This window comes from Hylobates moloch, unplaced genomic scaffold, assembly GCF_009828535.3.
Source record: "Hylobates moloch isolate HMO894 unplaced genomic scaffold, HMol_V3 SCAFFOLD_16, whole genome shotgun sequence".
Taxonomy (NCBI): Eukaryota; Metazoa; Chordata; class Mammalia; order Primates; family Hylobatidae; genus Hylobates; species Hylobates moloch.
This window is the reverse complement of record NW_026652291.1, coordinates 57,456,572-57,477,575: the sequence shown is the minus strand read 5'-3', so window position 1 is coordinate 57,477,575 and position 21,004 is coordinate 57,456,572. Positions and strand designations below refer to the sequence as shown.

Below are 21,004 nucleotides of genomic sequence, written 5' to 3'. Positions count from 1 at the left end.
TTGGAACATTTTAATGACTCGTAGGAAGAATTAAAAAAATATGGGAATTCAGATAATTAGGGAAGAACTGGAATACTTGGCTGCAATCCAAGATATGGGTGAAGATAGTATATTACATATATATATATATATATATTTTTTTTTTTTGAGATGGAATTTTGCTTTTGTTGCCCAGGCTGGAGTGCAGTGGCATAATCTCAGCTCACTGCAACCTCTGCCTCCTGGGCTGAAGCAATTCTCCTGCCTCAGCCTCCCAAGTAGCTGGGATTACAGGCACCTGCCACAACCACTGGCTAATTTTTTGTCTTTTTAATAGAGACAAGGATTCACCATGTTGTCCTGGCTGGCCTTGAACTCCTGACCTCAGATGATCCGCCTGCCTCTGCCTCCCAAAGTGCTGGGATTACAGGAGTGAGCCACCACACCCGGCCAGATAATATATTATATATTAAATATGGTTGTTTAAACATGCATTCTGGAGTCCAACAGATCTGGGTTTATTTTTTATTTTTATTTTTTATTTTTGAGACAAAGGTCTTGAAACATGTGCTACCACACCTGGTCCAATGGATCTGTGTTTAAATCCTCCTCTGCTACTGACTAGCAGTGTGACCTAAGCTGTAGAAGAAAATAAGGTTAATAATCTCAACCCTCAATGGGGCCAGAGAGTGGTCCTTGAGTCTGCAGTAAGATCACATGATGCCGGTGTGGCAAAGGGGTCAGGCTAGGTTCTCCACTTGAAAAGTCTCACCTCCTGTCTCATTTTCATAACAATCCCCAGCTCAATACATCCTAATGAGTGAAAAAAAACTGTTGGAAGGAAGAACCCACTACCCCTTGCTCTGGCTGAGCGTCTTTTAAATTCACAGCTATTTGCATTACAGCAATTGGATGTTAATTTTTCTTTTTTTTTTTTTTTTTTTTTTGAGACGGAGTCTCGCTCTGTCGCCCAGGCTGGAGTGCAGTGGCGCGATCTCGGCTCACTGCAAGCTCCGCCTCCCGGGTTCACGCCATTCTCCTGCCTCAGCCTCTCCAAGTAGCTGGGATTACAGGCACCCGCCACCACGCCCGGCTAATTTTTTGTATTTTTAGTAGAGACAGGGTTTCACCGTGGTCTCGATCTCCTGACCTCGTGATCCGCCCGCCTCGGCCTCCCAAAGTGCTGGGATTACAAGCGTGAGCCACCGCGCCCGGCCGTTAATTTTTCAAGACCATGTCTCCAAACCTCCAGTGGCACTTATACTCGCTCATTGCTCCCACCTGTAGAGCCCATGTATGAGTTTCATGGATAAAGCTTGCCACTCAAGTGGAGATGGAGCTACATTAGAGAGGGGGCATAATAAAGTCCTTCTACCAGTTTAAATACATGCTCCACATGATTACAACTCCTCTACTCTTCCAGTTTTCCCATCTATAAAGTGGGAATAATAATAGCACCCACTTTTTATGGCCTGTATTGTCATTCAAATTAGATAATATACATAAAGCACTTAGCATACCACCTGGCATATAGCTAGCACAAACAATGATAACTATAATCTAAAACAAGTAGTTCTAGGCTGGGCACAGTGGCTCACGCCTGTAATCCCAGCACTTTGGGAGGCTAAGGCAGGTGGATCACCTGAGGTCGGGAGTTCAAGACTAGCTTGGATAAGATGGTAAAATCCCATCTCTACTAAAATTACAAAAATTAGCCAGGCATAGTGGTGGACTCCTGTAATCCCAGCTACTCTGGAGGCTGAGGCAGGAGAATCACTGGAATCCAGGAGGCGGAGAGTGCAGTGAGCCGAGATCGTACCACTGCACTGCCGCCTAGGCGACAGAGTGAGACTATCTCAAAAAAATAAAAAATAAAACAAGCAGTTCTTACTCTAATGAGAGTTGGCTTTCATCAGTGACAGTTTGCTTGAAAAGCGTGTATTCGGGCTCAGATTGTCTACCTGGAAATTAGTCAAACTGATATATAGGCCGGGCGTGGTGGCTTACTCCTGTAATCCTAGCACTTTGGGAGGCTGAGGCGGGCAGATCACTTGAGGTCAGGAGTTCAAGACCAGCCTGGCCAACATGGTGAAACCCTTTCTCTACTAAAAATACAAAAATTAGCTGGGCATGTGCCTATAATCCCAGCTACTCGGGAGGCTGAGGTAGGAGAATCGCTTGAACCCGGGAAGTGGAGGTTGCAGTGAGCAGAGACTGCGCCACCGCACTCCAGCCTGGAAGACAGAGCAAGACTCTGTCTCAAACAAAACAAAACAAAACACAAACTAACTGATATATAGCTCTCTAACTATATGCCTTGGCCTCAGTTGGAATCCAGATGAATCTGCTTCCCTGTCTCAGGAGTACATCAGGCTGGAGTAGCTTATAACCTTCTGTACGGTACTCATGGTCTCAGGAGCCTGTCACTACAGGACACTGCCCTCCTTGTTTGGCATCATTTAGCTCTCTGATCTAAAAGGATATGTCCTAGGAACTTGATTTATAGATTACCAAGGCACACTTTTCCAAATGTGCCTAGAGGTCCTGAGGACTGCCCCAAGCTCTGGGGTTCATGAGCTATAATAACACTGTGGTGTTTACAATACCATTATGGTGCTTATTTTATGGGGTACGAACTTGGAATTCAAACTGGTTAAAGGACTTACTCATAATTACCAAGGCAACAAGGCCGGGCGCGGTGGCTCAAGCCTGTAATCCCAGCACTTTGGGAGGCCGAGGCGGGCGGATCACGAGGTGAGGAGATCGAGACCATCCTGGCTAACACGGTGAAACCCCGTCTCTACTAAAAATACAAAAAATTAGCCAGGCGTGTTGGCGGGCGCCTGTAGTCCCAGCTACTCGGGAGGCTGAGGCAGGAGAATGGCGTGAACCCGGGAGGCGGAGCTTGCAGTGAGCCGAGATCGCGCCACTGCACTCCAGCCTGGGGGACAGAGAAAGACTCCGTCTCAAAAAAAAAAAAAAAAAAAAAATTACCAAGGCAACAATTGAATTGAAACTTGAAGCCAAGTTACTGAATCTAGCTCAGTACACTTTCAGGGCTATACTTTTTTTTGTCATTCTTCTAATACTATATTTGTCTGTTCTCACATTACTATAAAGAAATACCCGAGACTGGGTAATTTATAAAGAAAAGAGGTTTAATTGTCTCATGGTTCTGCAGGCTATACAGGAAGCGTGGCAGCATCTGCTTCTGGGGAGGCCTCAGGAAGTTTCCAATCATGGCAGAAGGCAAAGGAGGCATGAAACGTCTTACATGGCAGGAGCAGAAGCAAGAGAGAGAGCGAGGCGGGAGGTGCTACACACTTCCAAACAACAAGATCTCATGAAAACTCACTACCAGAAGAACACCACCAAGGGAATGGGGCTAAACCTGTCATGGAAACCACTCCCATGACCCATCACCTCCCACCAGGCCCCACCTCTGACACTGGGGATTACAGTTTGACATGAGATATGTGCAGGGACACAGATCCAAAACTTATCAAATACGAACTATAGATGATTATATTCTGAATCAGCTACAGTAATAATACCATGATCATTTCTCTCTCAGAGAAACAAGACTATAATCTCACCACTGATGATATATATGTATGTATGTATATATACATAAGTATCTATCTGTCTATAATTTTTTTTGGTAGGTGTTTTACCAGGAGCTGTGATAAATTGACACCTTTTCACTTAGGGCTCCTTGATCTCAAGGGCTAGACAGGATTTAGAATATAGTCTATGATCCTGAGAGAGTAATTATGACTGTCCTGTCTATAGACCTCATCTGTGATGTTTGTCTTAGCCTGCCTGTCGGTCCTAATGTACGTGAGAGACTAGTTTCATGAAAAGCCTTCTTCTTCATTATCTAGACTGTGTACCACACACCTTTATTTCCTAAGCTGTGTAACAAAATGTTTGAATTACATGATCTCTGAAACCTCTCCATTCTATAATTCTATTAAGTAATCCTTCTATGCAATTTTTCTTTTATTCCTTTTTTTTTCGAGATGGGGGTCTATGTTATCCAGGCTGGGCTCGAACTCCTGAGCTCAAGCGATCCTCCCACCTCAGCCTTCTGCGGAGCTGGAACTATGGGCATTTAGCACAGTGCCTGGCAGTTTTTCATTCTTTTGATTGAACATTGTTGCTGCTACAATCCAGAGTATCTGTCTGGGTAAGTAATAATTCTTGGTTTCACAGCTGGTGAAATTTTCATATAAATTTGCTCTTCTATTTTTTTAAGCCTTCCTTGCTATCAATTTTCCATATATTATTGTTATTAATTTGAGACAGAGTCTCACTCTATCACCCAGGCTGGAGTGCAGTGGTGCAATCTCAGCTCACTGCAACCTCCGTCTCCCGGGTTCAAACAGTTCTCGTGCCTCAGCCTCCCAAGTAGGTGGGATTACAGGTATGTGTCACCACACCTGGCTAAAAATTTTCTGTATATATTATATTCAACATAGGAAAGATTGGGAGAAGACACTAAGTCAGTTTTTCTTTCGGTAGTCCAGTATTACGTGATGAGTCAAGTAAAGAAGAAAAGATAAAGGAAAATAAGCTCAAGATGATTCCAAAGCTTCAGGTCCAGGAAATAGGGGAAATGATGGTGCCAATAAAGCATGAGGAATCTGAACTAATGATGCTGGCACATCTAAATGGAGGTGAGAATCACCGAAAAAAATCAGACTAGAACCCAGGCGAACCATCAAGGTTGGAGACAGAGGAGAGGTGAGCTTCCTGACAGGGAGCATAAAACAAAGGAAAGGAAGAACGTGAGCAACCCAGCCAGGACTAGGCACAGGAGATACATAGAGTGATACATAGAGTCCTGCACACTTACTTGTACTAAACATTAACCTGCATGTCCAGTCCTACCCTGAGTCAACCTTGGAAAGATAAGAGAGACATCAGAAATTTCACCCTCACCAGCAAAGGGGGTTGAGGGAAGAGTGTTGGGGGGCCTATTAGAGAGCATCTAGAACACCTCGGCTTATTATCTGATTCACCAAAGCTAAGAATCCCAGGCCTCTACAGTCATCAAACTAGCCTTGCCAGGTCATCACCATGGTTGCCCAATCTGTATGCATGGTTTCTATCCCAATTCCTACTTCTCACTCCACTTCCCTTCTGGGATTGAAATGTTACCCTGATATTACCCTATTCTTAGTCTGCCTGGCTGAAGCCCCAGGCTGTTGTTACCTTGCCTATATTCAGTCCCTTCTCACTGATGAATGGACTATTGACTAGGGTCCTCCTTCAAGTCAGAGATCTCCTCTCTCCTCACTCTACCCTCAATTTTAAAGATAAATAATGAAAGTCAGAACTTTCTGCAATGAACCACCCTCATCCACACACCTGTGGATCCTTGGCTATCAGCTCCACTAGAGACGAAGCCACACTCCCTTGGACACTTTGATCTGGCTTACTGGATTTTGGATTGGAGAAATAAGAGAAAGTCCATCCAGGAGAGTGTGCTATCTCTAAAGCCAGGAGAAGAGAAACTTTTAGGGTAAGAGCCAGTTTTCACGCTAATCAGTCCCTGCAGAAAGATGAAAGAGAATGAAGATGGCCACAGACTGTTAGATTTGGTAAGAAGTAGGTCACAGTAACAGCAGAGGGAGATGATTTCAATCATGTGGTAGACCTAGAAGGCAGATTACAGGGAATTTTATTTTGAATGCTTTTTATAGTAGAGAAACTCAGATAAGAAAGATTCAGTCACTATGAAACCTTTATTTAAGTCTGCCTTTGGGTACAAAATCACAAAAAGTGTTCATAGAAGTTCATCCAATATTTATAGCTTCTCATCTCCTTCAATTTCCTTCTTCCCTTTCTTTATTTTTCCTTCTCTTTTCTCTTATACATCCTACTTACCCCTTCTCATTTTCAATTACATTCCTAGTCTATCTTCAATAGAGATACAGAAAAAAACCTTACTAAAATAATGAAATCTAAAAATAAATACATAAAATACATGCCAAGTACTTCTGGGGCCAGAATGAAGAAGGGTGCAAGGGAGACTCCATCATCACCCTTAGAAACATGAAAATCTTAATAAACAATGGTAATAGAAAACTGACCTACACAGGCCAGGCACTGTGGCTCACGCCTGTAATCCCAGCACTTGGGGAGGCCGAGGTGGGTGGATCACCTGAGGTCGGGAGTTCAAGACCAGCCTGACCAACATGGAGAAACCCCGTCTCTACTAAAAATACAAAATTAGCCAGATGTAATAGCTGTAATCCCAGCTACTCAGGGAGGCTGAGACAGGAGAATCACTTGATCACTTGAACTCAGGAGGAAGAGGTTGCGGTGAGCTGAGATCGCGCCATTGCACTCCAGCCTGGGCAACAGAGTAAAACTCTGTCTCGAAAAAAAAAAAAAAAAAAAAAAGAAAGAAAATTGACCTACACACACACACAAAAACCTACCCTTTTTTGCTCTCAGCTGTCCAGTAGGCAGAAATGGAAAGAGCAGACAGGAAGGATAGAGGTGAGTCGTAGAGGGCAGGAATATACAATCATTAAGTGAAAGCCATTATCCTCAGGAAGGCTCCAGAGAAGAGAGTACGTGGCAAGAGCAGCAGAATTATCTGAAAAAATCTCTGGAATACCCACTTCCTCTTTGCTATGGAGAAACAGGGTACGGCATGCCCCACTTCTTTCTGTTTCAAATGCATTCCCCCTTCTCTAATGGGTGAGACTCTAGGCAGCCTTTAAGATCCAGTTCAAAATATACCCATCGGATGACACCTTCCCTAACAGAAGCCTTCCTGGGCAGAGTTCACTGCTCTGTCCCCTGGGCTCTCACAAGACTTGTCCGTACATCTAAGTCCACTCAAAACTTGTATTTGTTTACGTCTATCTGCTGGTCAGGAGCTCTCCGACCTCTGTATCCTTGGTGCCTCCTACAGTGCCTGCCACAAAGTAGGTAATTAATAACTGTGTGAGGGAGAAAGAAGAGAAAGAAAAACAAAAAACAGAGGCAGTGGGGAGAGCAGGATGGGGGAAGAGAGGAAGAGGAAGCACCTGACTACTTTCCTGGGCAAGATAAAGGGAAATGGATTTAAAAATAACTCTGGGGGAAAGGGACTGAAAGGGGGAAATGACTTTTCTGAGTCTTGTCTGCTTCTCACTCTTCTCTCCGCCACATCCTCTCACCACTTGAGACCTCAGGCAACAACGGTCTCATTTTCACTCCTGATTCCTTAGTTTGCCTAAAAGAAAGAAGCCACATAGGCTTCTGACTTCTTCCACCCCATCTCCTTAAACCTCAGATCATCTGTTTTTCCACTGTGGGCCTCTCTCTCCTTGGCCTCTGCCCCAATCATCTTCCCCACACAACACTCCTGCCACATGGCCCTGGGGGACCCGTCAGGTCTCTCAGGTCCCTGTGCCGTGCATGTCCATGTGGGAGCTTCTGCCTCAGAAGGAAACCAAGAGGTTCTCAGGGGCAGCCTGTGGTGTCTCAGCTGGGAAATGCTAGACCAGGCCTACAAAATTACCTGAGAAAGAATATTGTTAAGAAGGTTTAGGCATCCCAGGGATGGGAGAGGAGAAAGGGCAAGTTCCGGGGAAAAAAAGGGCTGAACGATTTACAGTCCTTCCTCCTACACTCCTCAAACTCTTTCATGGATGGCCATTTCACATTTTTCCCATGATCCATGGGTCAGAACCATTTTTCCAACTGTCCTCCCATGGTCTCTACACTTTGGCTACTGAAGTTTCTTAACTGTCTTTCAAACCAGATGCACTTTCCCTAAGAATCCGTAAGCCTTGTGGAGTTGCTCCCCAGTCTCCTTTCCTTACCTGGGTATTCAGCTGCCTCCCCTTTCCCTATATGTTTTCCCCAGGAGTTCTGGAACCACCATTTCCTCAATGGAGATCATACGTACAAAAGCAGTTTACAATGCGCAGTGTGAGAATAAAATACTACCAAGAATAAAGCCTTCTCTTTTCTCTCCTCACAATCTCTGTCCTTCTCTCAGGCTATTTCTTACGCCTTCCTCTCCCCATACACTGCTGCTCCCTCGTCACCCAGCAGGTTTGGTTTGGTGTGGGGTGGGAACCAAAGCTATGTGCTGCACAGTGGGCAGTGTCAGGATGCAGGCAGGCATCTCAGCCCGAGGCCTTGGCAGAGTTCCCAGGCAGAGCCATCGGCCCAGGCCAGGACAGTAGGCATGGATAAGGTGGGAGAGTGCATAAGTACGGTGACTGTAGCCCCCCAGCACCAGTAGCTCCCCCTGCAGCACAGCACTTGCAGCCCCCACATGGGGGGAGGGTAGGGGTGCCAGGTGAGTCCAGCTATCAGTCCTTAGTTCATAGGCCTCAAAGCTTAGCAGGTCCCCAGTCTCACCCAGCCCACCTGCCACATACAACCGCCCACCCAATGCAGCCATGACATGGCCAGCCCGAGGTACCCCCATAGGGTTCAGAAATGTCCCTGGCTTCTCAAGTTTGGGGTCATAGTGCATCAGTGAGGCCAGGTATTGGCCAGTCCCACCACAGCCACCGCTCACGTACAACTGGCCCTCCAAAATCGCAGCTGCGTGGGCAAAACATGGTGCTGGAAGTGCAGGTGCTGGCCTAAGGGAGAACAGGACACAAGATAAGGCAACTAGCATCTTCAACTGTCCTTCTATTCCAAGTCTCCTAATCTCTCCCAGACGCCCCCTTGTCTGCTTACCTCCAGACATCGAGCTCAGGGTTGTAGGTCTCCACAGAGTCCAGGGCAACACCATTGTGTCTTCCACCCAGGGCATACAGTTTTCCATCCAGTGCCACCAAGGGGAAAAGGCTTCGAGCCTGGGACAAAGGAGCCATCTCCTCCCAGTCCTCTTGACTGGGCTCCCACCTGGACACAGTAGGACAAGAGATTGGAAGAGTGACTCTGGGCATCTGTGGTTGGCTAGGCCAGCAATTTCTCTCCCTGCTCACCTTAGGGCCTGCCACACCCTGCCCACTCCCAGAAGCTTATACCTGAGAGTTGAAGCCAGGGTGTTGGAGTGACTGTAGAAATCTTGTCCCCCACACACATAGAGTTCACTTCCTGCCAGGCTCGCAGCCCCATGCCGGAAGCGTCCGGGGGCAGGCAGGGCAGGCAGCTGCCCCCACTCAACAGTTCGTACCAGTCCCACGCCACAGCGGAAGGCCCGGGCCCACCACACTGCTTGGGATGGTTGTCTTAGGGCCATGTCTGGTCTGAGCCCATCCCCGCCAATCACTACCAGTGCCCGGTCAGGCTCCCTCCGTCTCTCTTGGCCTGGAACATCAGCCTCTACCATCAGCTGGTGCAACAGATCCGGGGTCAGGGGTGGAAGTAGCCCGGCTGCCCGCACCCTCCGCAACTCCCTGGTGGACATGCGGCCAAAGCGGACACATCGCAGCAGGGCCTTGGCCTCTGACTCCTGGGTCTCGGGGTTGGCAGCTAGCCAACAGCGTGCAGCCACAAACGCCTCAAACTCCTCCTGCATATGGAGCTCATCACTCCCCAGGAGCTCAGCCAAGCAGGCAGCCGGTAAAGAAGGGAAAGCAGGACACAAGGCTACAGCAGGCAGGTGGGTGAGGAGGTAGTGACGGGCTTTGCTCCAGAGCCTCTCCAACCCGGGGGCTTCAGCCATGGGGAACAGGGCCAGGCAACGGGCAGGGCTGAGGCCCCGTGCCAAGCCTTTCTGACACAAATCCAAGCAGGAAGAGCTCTGGTACTGCAGAGCAGCCTGGGCAGCTCTCAGTAGCCCTGGCCACCTTGCCCGCACAACTCCGGAGTAAGCAAAAGAGACGAGAAGCCGCAGGTCCTGGGTGGAGATCGTCCGCAGAGATACCTCTGTGCCCTGGGATTCCCTCATCCCGCTCAGGAGCATGGCCCCAAAGAACTCACTGCCACAGGCCAGGGCGGCTCGGTGCACTGTAGGAGGGGAGAAGAAACAGAGGAGGACTCAAAGTGTTGCAAGACCGATAGGCACTACCCCAACTTGGTACCTCTAAGTTTGGCCCTCCAAGCCACCCACTGCTACAGGCCAAACTGTGGTGTGCATCAGAATACCATGGGGTAGTTGTTAAAATGCAGGTTTCAGCAGTCCACTCCCAGAGATTCTGATTCAACAGTTCTGGACGGAGACCCTAGAAATTTGTATTTTAACACTTCAGGTAACCCTATGTGATTCTCATGTTAGTGGCCTGAGGACACTTTGATAAACATTGCTTTAGTCTTTTTGGTCAGATCAGTCAGAAAAAGAGTCTTCACGGATCAGGTTGAGAAGAAAGCATTTGCTAAGAGGAGCACAAAATAAATGGAAAAGACCAACATGCAACTTATATAGGTCTGTCTATATTGTGCACAAAATAAAATTCTTTACAATTTCAAGAGCCAAAACTGTCAGCCATTCTGTTAGATTTTGCTGGGAAAGTGGCACCACGCGGGAATGGCTGTAATCCAGCCTCGTCGGATTGCTGTCTCCTCTTGCCTAAGATTTAGTATTTAATGTTTTCCATGTGTCCCAGCTTTTCTCTGCATAATTCTTTCCTGTTCTTGGTATAATCTGTAGAATCATGAGATCTGAAACTTGAGACCTTCAAAATAATCTAATTCAATTATTCCCTTTAAAATAAGGAAACTGGTTGGGCGTCGTGGCACACGCCTGTAATCCCAGCACTTTGGGAGGCTGAGATGGGTGGATCACTTGAGGTCAGGAGTTCAAGGCCAGCCTGGCCAACATGGTGAAACTCCATCTCTACCAAAAATACAAACATTAGCGGGGCATGGTGGCAGGTGCCTGTAATCCCAGCTACTTGGAGACTGAGGCAGGAGAATCGCTTGAACCTGGGAGGCGAGGGTTGCAATGAGCTGAGACTGCGCCGCTGCACCTAGCCTGGGTGACAGAGTGAGACTCCATCTCAAAATAAATAAATAAATAAATAAATAAATATGTGGAAACTGAGTTGGGTCCCAGAGAAAGCATGTGATTCATTTTTCATTTCCATGCAGTGGCTGTCTGGACAGATCATCTCCATCCACTGTCACTGATGTCAGGCTGCAGTAAGCATGCTTGTGTACCAATACTTTGGTTATCTGCATGGTCCTCATGACAATGAAACTGTCCTATTAACCTATGCTGTTAAACAATTAGAACTCATACTCAGCATCACTTATGGATTACTCTGGTCAAAATATTTAACTTGAATCTGTTCAACTCTTTAGATCTAAAGTCAAGTTTATAGGAAGTTGAAAGGCTAAAGGAACAATTTAGACAAAACCATGAGGGGAAAAACCACACAAATCAAGAAAATGGAGCATTTTGTAGGATAACCAATTTTTTTTTTTTTTTTTTGAGATAGGGTCTTACTCTGTCACCCTGCCTGGAGTACAGTGGTACAATCTCGGCTCACTGCAACCTCCACCCCCCAGGTTCAAATGATTCTCGTGCCTCAGCTTCCAGATTAGCTGGGACTACAGGTGCACGCTACCATGCCTGGCTAATTTTTGTATTTTTAGTAGAGACAGGGTTTCGTCATGTTGAACAGGCTAACCTTGAACTCCTGGCCTCAAGTGATCTGCCTGCCTCGGCCTCCCAAAGTGTTGGGATTACAGGCGTGAGCCACCGTGCCTGGCCCACAATAACCAATCTTACACGTTATTGCCTTTACCAATCAATATATAAAGTAATAAAAAAAAAGGAGGGAGGACTGTACTAGATTAACGGAAGCTTAAGAGACATGCGACTGAGAATAGCATAGTCCTTGATTAATTCCTGGGTTGAATAAACTCACTTTAAAAAATGTTGTTTGGACAACTGGGAAAATATAAATGTGGACTAGGTGATATTAAAAAATTACTGGCCAGGCGCAGTGGCTCATGCCTGTAAACCCAGCATTTTGGGAGGCTGAGGCAGGTGGATCACCTGAGGTCAGGAGTTCAAGACCAGACCAGCCAACATGATGAAACCCCGTCTCTACTAAAAACACAAAAATTAGCTGGGCATGGTGGTGCACGCCTGTAATCCCAGTTACTCGGCAGGCTGAGGCAGGAGAATCACTTGAACCTGGGAGGTAGAGGTTGCAGTGAGCCGAGATCGTGCCATTGTACTCCAGCCTGGGTGACAGAGCAAGATTCCATCTCAAAAAAATAAAAGAAATTACTATTAATTTTGTCGTGCATGATAAAGGTATTATGGTTATGAGAAAATGTCCTCTTTGATTTATTTTTTTTCCTTTCACACCAAGTCCCACAGAATTGTCTTCTTTTAAAAAGATACATACCCAAATATTTATGAGTAAAATGTCATGAATTTCCTTTAAACTTCAGTAAAAATAAAATTAACATATGAAATAAATACAGTAAAATATTAGTTGTTAAATCTGGGTGATGGGTGTTTGAACGTTCATCTTAATATTCTTTGCTTTGTAAAATGCTTCATAATAAAAAGGTTGGGGGTAATGCTGCTAGAAGTCCTTTTAGGCCGGTCACAGAGGCCAAGCTGTTTAAGAACTCCATGCTGCTTTGACCAACTGAGGCATGCGTGCCTTTCCCAAAGGGCAGGTGTTGTTCATATGACTTTCCACTGTCTTTTAAGCAGTAGGTAGTGGCCTGGTGCTTCCCAAGTAGTAAACATCAATGACAGATTTCAAATATATATTGTCTGAGAAAATCTGCATTCCTCAAAACAAGCTAAGCCATCTCAGCTCCTATGTCATCAATCAACCTATAGTTCAGAGCCAACCCTGAAAGGGCTCACAACCACTTGTATTCACCTCTTATTCATTGCTATACCCTAGGATTTTAAGTGACAGATTCGCAACCATTAAGCAGGAATATTTCCTAGGGAAAGAAAAGCAGTGGCACGAGTATGCTTAAATTCAAAAGCCTAGTGAGAATTTTATGTTATGAAAAATTTAAATCCCCTCTCCATCTAGTGCTATCATAAATGAAAATAAAGACTTTTGGAGTGGTTTTCCTTCTAGGAGTCCCGGAAGCACTTTAGTTCCCAGTCACTCCTCTAATGGGCAGTAGCTATGTGACTTTGGACAAGTCTTGGATTCTGATTTCTTCATCAGCAAAGTGTAAGAGCCCAGCTAGATAATCTCTTAACTAATCCCTTGTAATTTTAAACTTTCAATGTGTCCACATGGCCTAGTGGAAGCAGACTGGACTAGTGATGTAGGTTTGTATCCTAGTTGTCCCAAGTCAATATCTCTGAATTTAATGTTCCTCATCTGCACCTGTAGATAATGATATTGACCTCACCAGCTTTCAGTGAAAATTAAAAAGAGATGTCATGTGTAAAAATTTCAGGTACCCAGTGCCTCACTAAATGTTAGTAGACTCCGAATAATACTCAACTTATGCAACCCTACTTAGCTTTCCTGGTGATGAGCAGAGTTAACTTCAAAGTGCCATGGCCAGGCCAGGCGCAGTGACTCATGCGTGTAATCCCAGCATGAGACAGGTGGACCACCTGAGGTCGGGAGTTCAAGACAAGCCTGGCCAACCTGGTGAAACCCCGTCTCTACTAAAAAATACCAAAAAAAGTAGCCAGGCATGGTGGCAGGTGCCTGTAATCCCAGCCACTCGGGAGGCTGAGGCAGGAGAACGGCTTGAACCCAGGAGGTGCAGTTTGCAGTGAGCCAAGATCGTGCCACTGCACTCCAGCCCGGGCCACAGAGTGAGACGCTGTCTCAGAAAAAAAAAAAAAAAAAGTGCCATGGCCTGGTAACCTTAAACAGTACCAGTCCTTGCTCATTAGCTGCAGGGCCCATAAGTCAGCCATGGTGTCAAGCACACTAAGGTGAAAGCACACACTGAGTTTTCCACCATGTTCCCCGGGGTTTCCTGTGCCCTGAATGGAGGATGCCAACAAGGGCCTTTTGTTAATTTCTGTTTGAGTCAATCCACTTTCTGCTTGTTCTACTGCCATGGATTGTACCCTTAGCTCTAGCCAGCTGGCTGGAGATTCCTTGTTACTGGACACAGGAAAAGCCAGACAGAGGGTCAGTTTAAATCTGTCAGTGCGCCTAGAAAACAACTCGACTGCGCATGCCCGGCTCTCAGGAGCGGCACCAAAGGCCACCCCAGGGAAATTCTGACAGCAGCAGGGATCAAAACCATGATGGTGGGGATCAGCCCACCTGCTGCTTGCACACACCATTCCGGTAGCATATGCACCTGCAGTAATTTAATGCCCCACAGGCCCTCACCCCACAGCTGGCAGCCGCCTGCCTCCAGCTTCAAGTCACACCCGACGCCCCCTCGGTAGAGGAGCTCGATTCCGCGCAGGTTCTCCCTTAGCTCCTCTGCCTGGCTGGGCTTCTTTACATTTCCAGCCGTCTCGCATGTCCGCTGGGCAGCAGCCTTCACCCGGGGAGCTCCCAGCGCCTCGGCTGCGGCCAGCACATCCCCCTGCGGGGCGGGGCCCAGCACCCCCTCATAGGCAAAGGTCAGCACGGCCTCCCAGCCCCCTGGGGACACCTCGAGGCTGAAGGGGGGCCGCGGACCTCCGCCGCCCAGCAGCCTGTCTCGGAAGAGGCTGCTGATTGCGGCCAGGATCACCCGATGCACCCCGTATACCCGCCCCGCGACTGACACCTCTTCGTCCAGCAACAATCTCTGCTCCCGCAGCCGCTGGGCCTCGGCGAAAAACTGGCTTGGATGCTCCTCGCTGCGCAGCCACTCGGGCTCTGCCGCATCTTCATCTTCTTCCTCTTCCTCTTCTTCCTCTAGGGACAAGGCTGGAAAGGGAAGGTTCCCTGGGACCAGGGACCTGGAGCCAGGTTCTCCCAGAGCAAAGGAAGGCAATCTGGGATCCTCGTCGGGGGAGGGAGGCCAGGAGGGGGTTCTCTGGGCGTGCACAGGGAGTCCAAGGCAATCCTTCTGGACGGGATGAGAGACACTCTCCAGCTCAGGGGGATAATGTGGGGTGTCCGAGACGCTCATGCCGAGGTTTGCTGGATAGCTGCAGGTGAGCAGAGGCAAGACAGCCTGGCGTCAGAGCTGGACCCAAGGAGGCCAGAGCAACCATGTCTCCAGCCAGTCGAAATGTCAGTCTCTCCGCTGCTCCAACACCCTCCTCCTACCCTCGGCCACATCCCAACACTGGAGTATCTGGGATATACAGGACAACTATAGGGTGCACACGGTGCAGTGAAACATGCAAGAAGCCGTGTAAAGATCCAGTAACTGGGACCACATCCCTCCCCTATTGCCCCCATCCTTTTAGTCACCCTCGGGAGACACCAGCGTTCCGCTTGCCCTCTCACTTGAGCTCCCGCTGTGCTTGGGGCTGCGTGGCAGAGGGAACTTGCCCACATGGCATCCCAGTCAGCCAGTGGCCCCATAGGGCTAATTATAGCCGGTCCTGGCTGGCTAGGCACTTGGCACCTGGTGTCCTAACTCTGACACCCAATCCCCTGGGCTCCTTCCCAGACTGACACCCCCACCCTTCCACCTGTAGGTCATACGGGGGTGCTGAGCTAGGCAAATTAGGAAACCAAGGAGAATGAGGGGATCCGGTGGAATGAGCCCAAGGCCAGAAGGGCTGGGCCACTAGAGTGGGCTGGAAGGGTCAGGCAAAGAGTCTGGACCAGGCTTTGGCTATTGACTTTTCTGTGCATGATAAAGCTGGGACCCCACCGGGCATGGTGGTTCTTGCCGGTAATCCTAGCACTTTGGGAGGCCAAGGTGGGGAGTCACTTGAGCCCAGGAATTTGAGACCGGCCTGAGTAACATGATGAAACTCCATATTTTTTATATCTACCAAAAATTACAAAAATTAGCTGGACGTGGTGTCTCATGCCTGTAGTCATAGCACTGTGGGAGGCCAAGGCAGATGGATCACTTGAGGCCAGCAGTTTGAGACCAAACTTGGCAACATGGTGAAACCCCATCTCTACAAAAAAATACAAAAATTAGCCAGGCATGGGGGGGGTGCAACTTTAGTCCCAGCTTCTTAGGAGGCTGAGGTGGGAGGATCACTTGAGCCCAGGAGGCAGAGGTTGCAGTGATCTGAGGTCGCACCACTACACTCCAGCTTGGGTGACAGAGCAAAACCCTGTCTCAAAAAACAAAAAAGCTGGGACCCAGGAGCCAACAGCTGGGACCCAGGAGTGAATATAGCCCAGCTTTATCCATGGAGGGCAGAAGAGTGGGAAAAGTGAAGGGCCAGGGGGCAGGGCTGCGGACCTAGGAGGCTCACCCCCGCACAGGGATTCCTATCTGTCCAGAGGTGGGGTCCAGGGTGAGAGCCTGAAATCCAACCCTGTGTCTTTGGAAAAGTCTGGGGAATTCTAACTCTCATCTTGGCACTGGGATAAGAACCAGACAGTGGAAGGTGTGCTTGATCTGCATGCTGTGAGGACCAGAGTCCTGGACTAGATGGGCTATGGACATGCAAGTATTTTGTCTGAGCCAGACGGTAACAGCCACTCCTTCTCCCTCCAGGACAACACTTCCTTTCTCATCCTGAGGGCAAGTGCTTGACTAAAGCCCTAAAAGCCAGGCAATCACTTTGTGCCGCAGTTTTGAGTGTCATCTTGCAGAAAGGATTTAGGGAAAGGTGCAGTGACACACTTCCTCTGCCTTCTCTGGGGGAGGTAGGACAGGCCAAGGGCTCCTACTTCCTGGCCTATAAACTGGATAGGTTGACTCCACAGGCAGACTTAATAAGGGAAGGAGGCACGACTGCTCCTTGTGATTCAGATGAAAGGGCTCATGTGGAGGGCAGGGTGGGGTGGGAAGTGGGCTGACCCGCACAGCACCCCCTCCTACTTTCAGAGCTGTCTCCATTTCCCCATTTGTGGCCTGGGTACCCCTGGCAACTCTGAGTAGCTGGCATTCCCTGGGTGAGCCTAGCCAGCAGGTGCACTCCCCAAGATGGTTCGACTGAGAGGCAGTTTATGGTTACCCTGGCCAGCAAATGGGGAGATAGTGTCCAGGCTCTGCTCCCTCTTTCCCAGTTCAGACATTTCGAATGCCTCTCACGTCCTCCCCAGAGCAAGACAATGTGGCCAGCATCTTGACCCCCAACCAGGAGTTGGAGGAACTGCAATCTGGTGGAGACATACCCCAAGCCAGCCTCTGTTCACCAACTGCTTACAAGGATGAGGACATTGGACCCTGCTACGAGTTCTAGGCCAACTCCGTAGTCCTGGGATGGCTCCACACAGCTTTGTAAGACCCAGGCCCCACAGTGAACTCCTGAAGGTAGGATGAAATCTGCATGTGGGCTACCACCACCCTTCATGTAGCTCTGGGACTGCCCTCCAGGTCCATTAGCCGTCCTCCTGGTTGCAGACGCGCTGGCTAGCAAGGGGTCTTGGCATTTCAGTTATGTATATGCTGTCCCAGCCAAGAAATAGCGCCACGTCCATCTCGAGAGGAACCCCACACCCAGCCACACTCCCAAGATGATCTGGAGAATTCTGGAGCCAAAACCGGCAAGGCCCCAGTGCACTTCAGCTGGGTCATAGGAATCATGGTAATAGATTGGCGCTCATGGTTCCCTAAGTCTGGGGATCTAGGCAGGCGAGAACTTTTTGCTCCAGGAGAGTTTTTGGGGAGTACCTCTGAAAAGAGGGCAAGGGGTGGGGCTCACACTGGAGACTGCGACCCCTCCCTTACCACCCTGCTCTCTGGATTTGCTGTGTGCTCAACATCTGGGGCATCATTCTCGACCTGCAGTTGCCTTGTATTGCTGCTCAGGCCAGCATGGGTATGAGCTCAGAGCTCTCCTGGGCAGTAGGAAGGGATGTGCATGTATGAATAAATTCCCATCCTTACCCCAGGGCTCACACGGCTCATCATTCCTGTTCTTGGCCTCAGTCATACTGTCACCAGATTGTCTATCTCAGCCATCTCCAGCAACGGCAAAATCAAGGCTGGTGAGTCTGTAGTGACTCCCGCTCCTCCCTTCATGTTTCCCCATCCCTCATATCTGTTAATGAATTGTATGGTGTTCTTTGATCATCACATTTAGTCATTTCCTCACTCCCCCAAGCCCTGCCATACAAACACTTTCATTTCCCCTTTTGGTACTGGTGGTACCTAGATAGCCCTACTGCTTTGGGATGGGGTTTTCTTCCCATGAAGAAATGTGTATCCTCCATCTCATTTCCAGGCTCCTGTATGATTCAACGTGCTTCAGAAAATAGGACTGACATGGGTGTGCAGAATGGGAGCCGCCTGGGCGCAAAGTGCCAGTATGGCTGGGATTTCAGCAGTTGTCAAGAGCAAGGGTCCTGCCTCTATGGGCTCCCTAATCACTACGAGGTGAGTGAACCAGAGCGGAAGTGTAGAGAGAGAAACCTTGCCCATTGCCTGGCATAGCATAGATGTTTAAATTGATTAATTTGGGGCAAAACCTTCAAAGATGCAAATAAATTTTAATAAGTCTGGGAAAACTAGGTGAAAATATGGGTGGAATGCATTACTTTGGAAATGCATTGATTTTTGCCTCTGTCTGCCCTTTTCCTCAGGCCATGAACACGGTGTCTGCCTTTAGCCCTCTGATGTCTGCTGGAATCTTGAGTGCCACTCTGTTCTGTGCCGTTTCCTGCTTTGTTTCAGCCCCTAATATTTTCCAGGCTAGTTGAGATCTTAGCAAGATGCTTGCAAGAGAACGGAGAGAATATTAGCAGACATGGTCATCCCAAGTGTGTAATTTTTGAGGAGGGGCAAAAGAGGGCTCAGTTCTCAGCAACTGGGAGTTAGATGGTAACTTTGGGAGATAAAGATGACTGTGGCTGGCTAGCGTTTAAACAGATAATCCAAGCCCACATAGCAAAATTCAAAGTCTGCCTGTAAATCAAGGGAAAGTATGGGGAAGGTGTCACTCTTTTTTTTTTTTTTTTTTTTTTTTTTGAGACAGAGTCTCACTTTGTCACCCAGGCTGGAGTGCAATGGCATGGTCTTGGCTCACTGCAACCTCCACCTCCCAGGTTCAAGTGATTCTCCCACCTCAGCCTCCCAAGTACAGGCACGTGCCACCACCCCCGGCTAATTTTTGTATTTTTAGTACAGATGGGGTTTCACTATTTTGGCCAGGCTGGTCTCGAACTCCTGACCTCATGATTCGCCCGCCTTAGCCTCCCAAAGTGCTGGGATTACAGGTGTGAGCCCCCAGGCCTGGCCCGGTGTCACTCGTCTACCTACCTCCCCACTCTCAGTTTCTCCCATCCCTCATTCCCAGGGATCTTACCACCCCCTACTCCCCCTACTCCTATCCTTTCTGCCTCTGACCCCTAAACTCCCTTGACTTCTGTCTGTGCTTCCCTCTCCTGCCTCTTTAGAGGAAGAGAGGGCTCTCATTCTCCCACTTCCTGGGACCCTCCCGTTGATCACCTACACCTCTTGCAGCAGCTGTGCCAGGATAAACCATACGCAGTCACTGGCTTTTTTTGGGGAAAGGCCATGGCGAGAACCACGAGCCTCTGTGGGGCTACCTGCTCACCTTCCTCATTGCTGTAGGTTTCATCCTTATTGGTGACTACTCCCCACCCCACCCTCCACACCAGGCTCTATTAATCACCATTCCTCTCAGGCCCTTCCCAGCCCTACCTCTGGCTTCTAGGACCTGATCCTAAAACCTCTTTTCTATCTCTCTTTTCCTGAAAGTGGACAAAAATGTCTCCTAACCTTGCAGTGGTAGGGGTGGTATGTGTGTGGGGGTGGAGTGAGGAGTAAGAAGGGAATAGAGAGAATGGAGAAAGCCATAAAATGATGTCCTGGACTTCTAGACCTGGATCTTATGACACTAGTGTGGAGACTCACTCCTGACCTTTCATCTCCCCCAAAGCTGAGCTGAGTATCATTACCCCCATCATCGCCAACTTCCTCCTCTGTTCCTGTGCCCTCATCAACTTGGACTGTTTCTACACCTCCCTTACCTGGTCGCCTGGTTAGTGTGGGCAGGTGTTGAGGTAAGGTCTAGGGCTGGAAAGACCTGGGGAGTTGGGAGAGCATACTTGGGGTACATGAGTGGGTGGTGCTGAGGCTAGGACAAGGGCCTACATTTGCTGTCCCCTGCAGGCTGGTGCCCTTCCTTCTGCAGGTAAAGTCCCTGGGTCTCTCTGCTCTGCCTGCTCATCATGTTCCTCCTCACATGGCGGAAAACACTGATTACTGTGTTGCTTACCTTCTGCTGTTATATGATCTACAAAACCTGGTGAGTGAGTAGGCGGGTGGGCAGGGAATCAGGAAGTGAGTTACAACAGGAGGCTGACCCCCACAAGAAGCCCAGAACTACGAACAGTCTGTTTCCTCTTCTACCTGATGATTGATGTGCCACTCCTAATCATTCTGCCACCACCCCTTCCTCTGCACAGTTGCGAACTGGGGCTCTTCAGTCCAGGCAGACACCTACCAAATGGCACTGTCCTACTCAGTGAGGCTCACCAACGTGTAAGATCACATTAAGAACTTCCAGTAAGGAAGTCTCTAGATGACAGATTGAAAATGGTGGCCTATGGATGGAATCTTGCCTGGAAATGAGTTTTTTGATTGCACAGCATTTACAATTTTTAAAATAAACTACCAACATTTAAGATCCAGGCATCTGCTAATCCTGGGCCTCCAACCCACATGACACAGTTAGCTGGGGCTGAGTAGCTCCTGTCCCATGGGACAAGGCAGGTGCTCTCCAGTTTGCCACAGTTCCCACTTGGTCCACTTTCTTCTTTAATACTACATGACTGGTTCTTGCAAACTTTTGGCTGTTTTGGGAAAGGCCATGGCAAGAACCATGAACCTCTGCAGGGCTCTCTGCTCAGACACAGAAGGAAACTAGCTTCCTGAAATCTGGGAGGGGTAGTGGAGAAAAAGGAAGTCTTCTTGTCACCCCTCACCCAACATACCATATCCCCTTCTTTCCTCATTGCTTCTCCTTTCAGGTCTCATGTTTGAACCAACTGAAGTCCAGTGCGCTGGTCTTGGGATATAAGCAAAATTGGCAGAAAGGGCCTGTACCTGCCATGGAGTACTACATAGGCATTCTACTGTGAATGTGAGATAGAGAAGGGTAAGA

At 48.4% G+C, this 21,004-nt stretch overlaps 2 protein-coding genes across 2 annotated transcripts in view; both read right to left on the bottom strand.

Annotated features, from left to right (window-relative positions):
- TEP1 (telomerase associated protein 1) overlaps positions 1 to 8,770 on the bottom strand; it is a 63,574-nt gene extending 54,804 nt beyond the window's left edge. The window contains exons 1-2 of the mRNA XM_058429395.1: positions 8,683 to 8,770; positions 8,520 to 8,582 (exon numbers count right to left, since the gene is read on the bottom strand). Of these exons, the coding sequence (XP_058285378.1) occupies positions 8,520 to 8,558 (39 nt within the window). The 5' untranslated portion in view covers positions 8,559 to 8,582; positions 8,683 to 8,770. The remainder of the gene's footprint in view (positions 1 to 8,519; positions 8,583 to 8,682) is intronic.
- Positions 8,771 to 8,775: 5 nt separating this feature from the next.
- KLHL33 (kelch like family member 33) lies at positions 8,776 to 20,922 on the bottom strand. The gene is made up of 3 exons (XM_032179434.2): positions 20,835 to 20,922; positions 14,187 to 14,941; positions 8,776 to 9,900 (listed from the first exon to the last, which is right to left on the bottom strand). Exons 2-3 carry the CDS (start codon positions 14,920 to 14,922, stop codon positions 8,930 to 8,932), a joined length of 1,707 nt encoding a protein of 568 aa, XP_032035325.1. The 5' UTR covers positions 14,923 to 14,941; positions 20,835 to 20,922; the 3' UTR covers positions 8,776 to 8,929.
- Between the last annotated feature and the right edge of the window lie 82 nt (positions 20,923 to 21,004).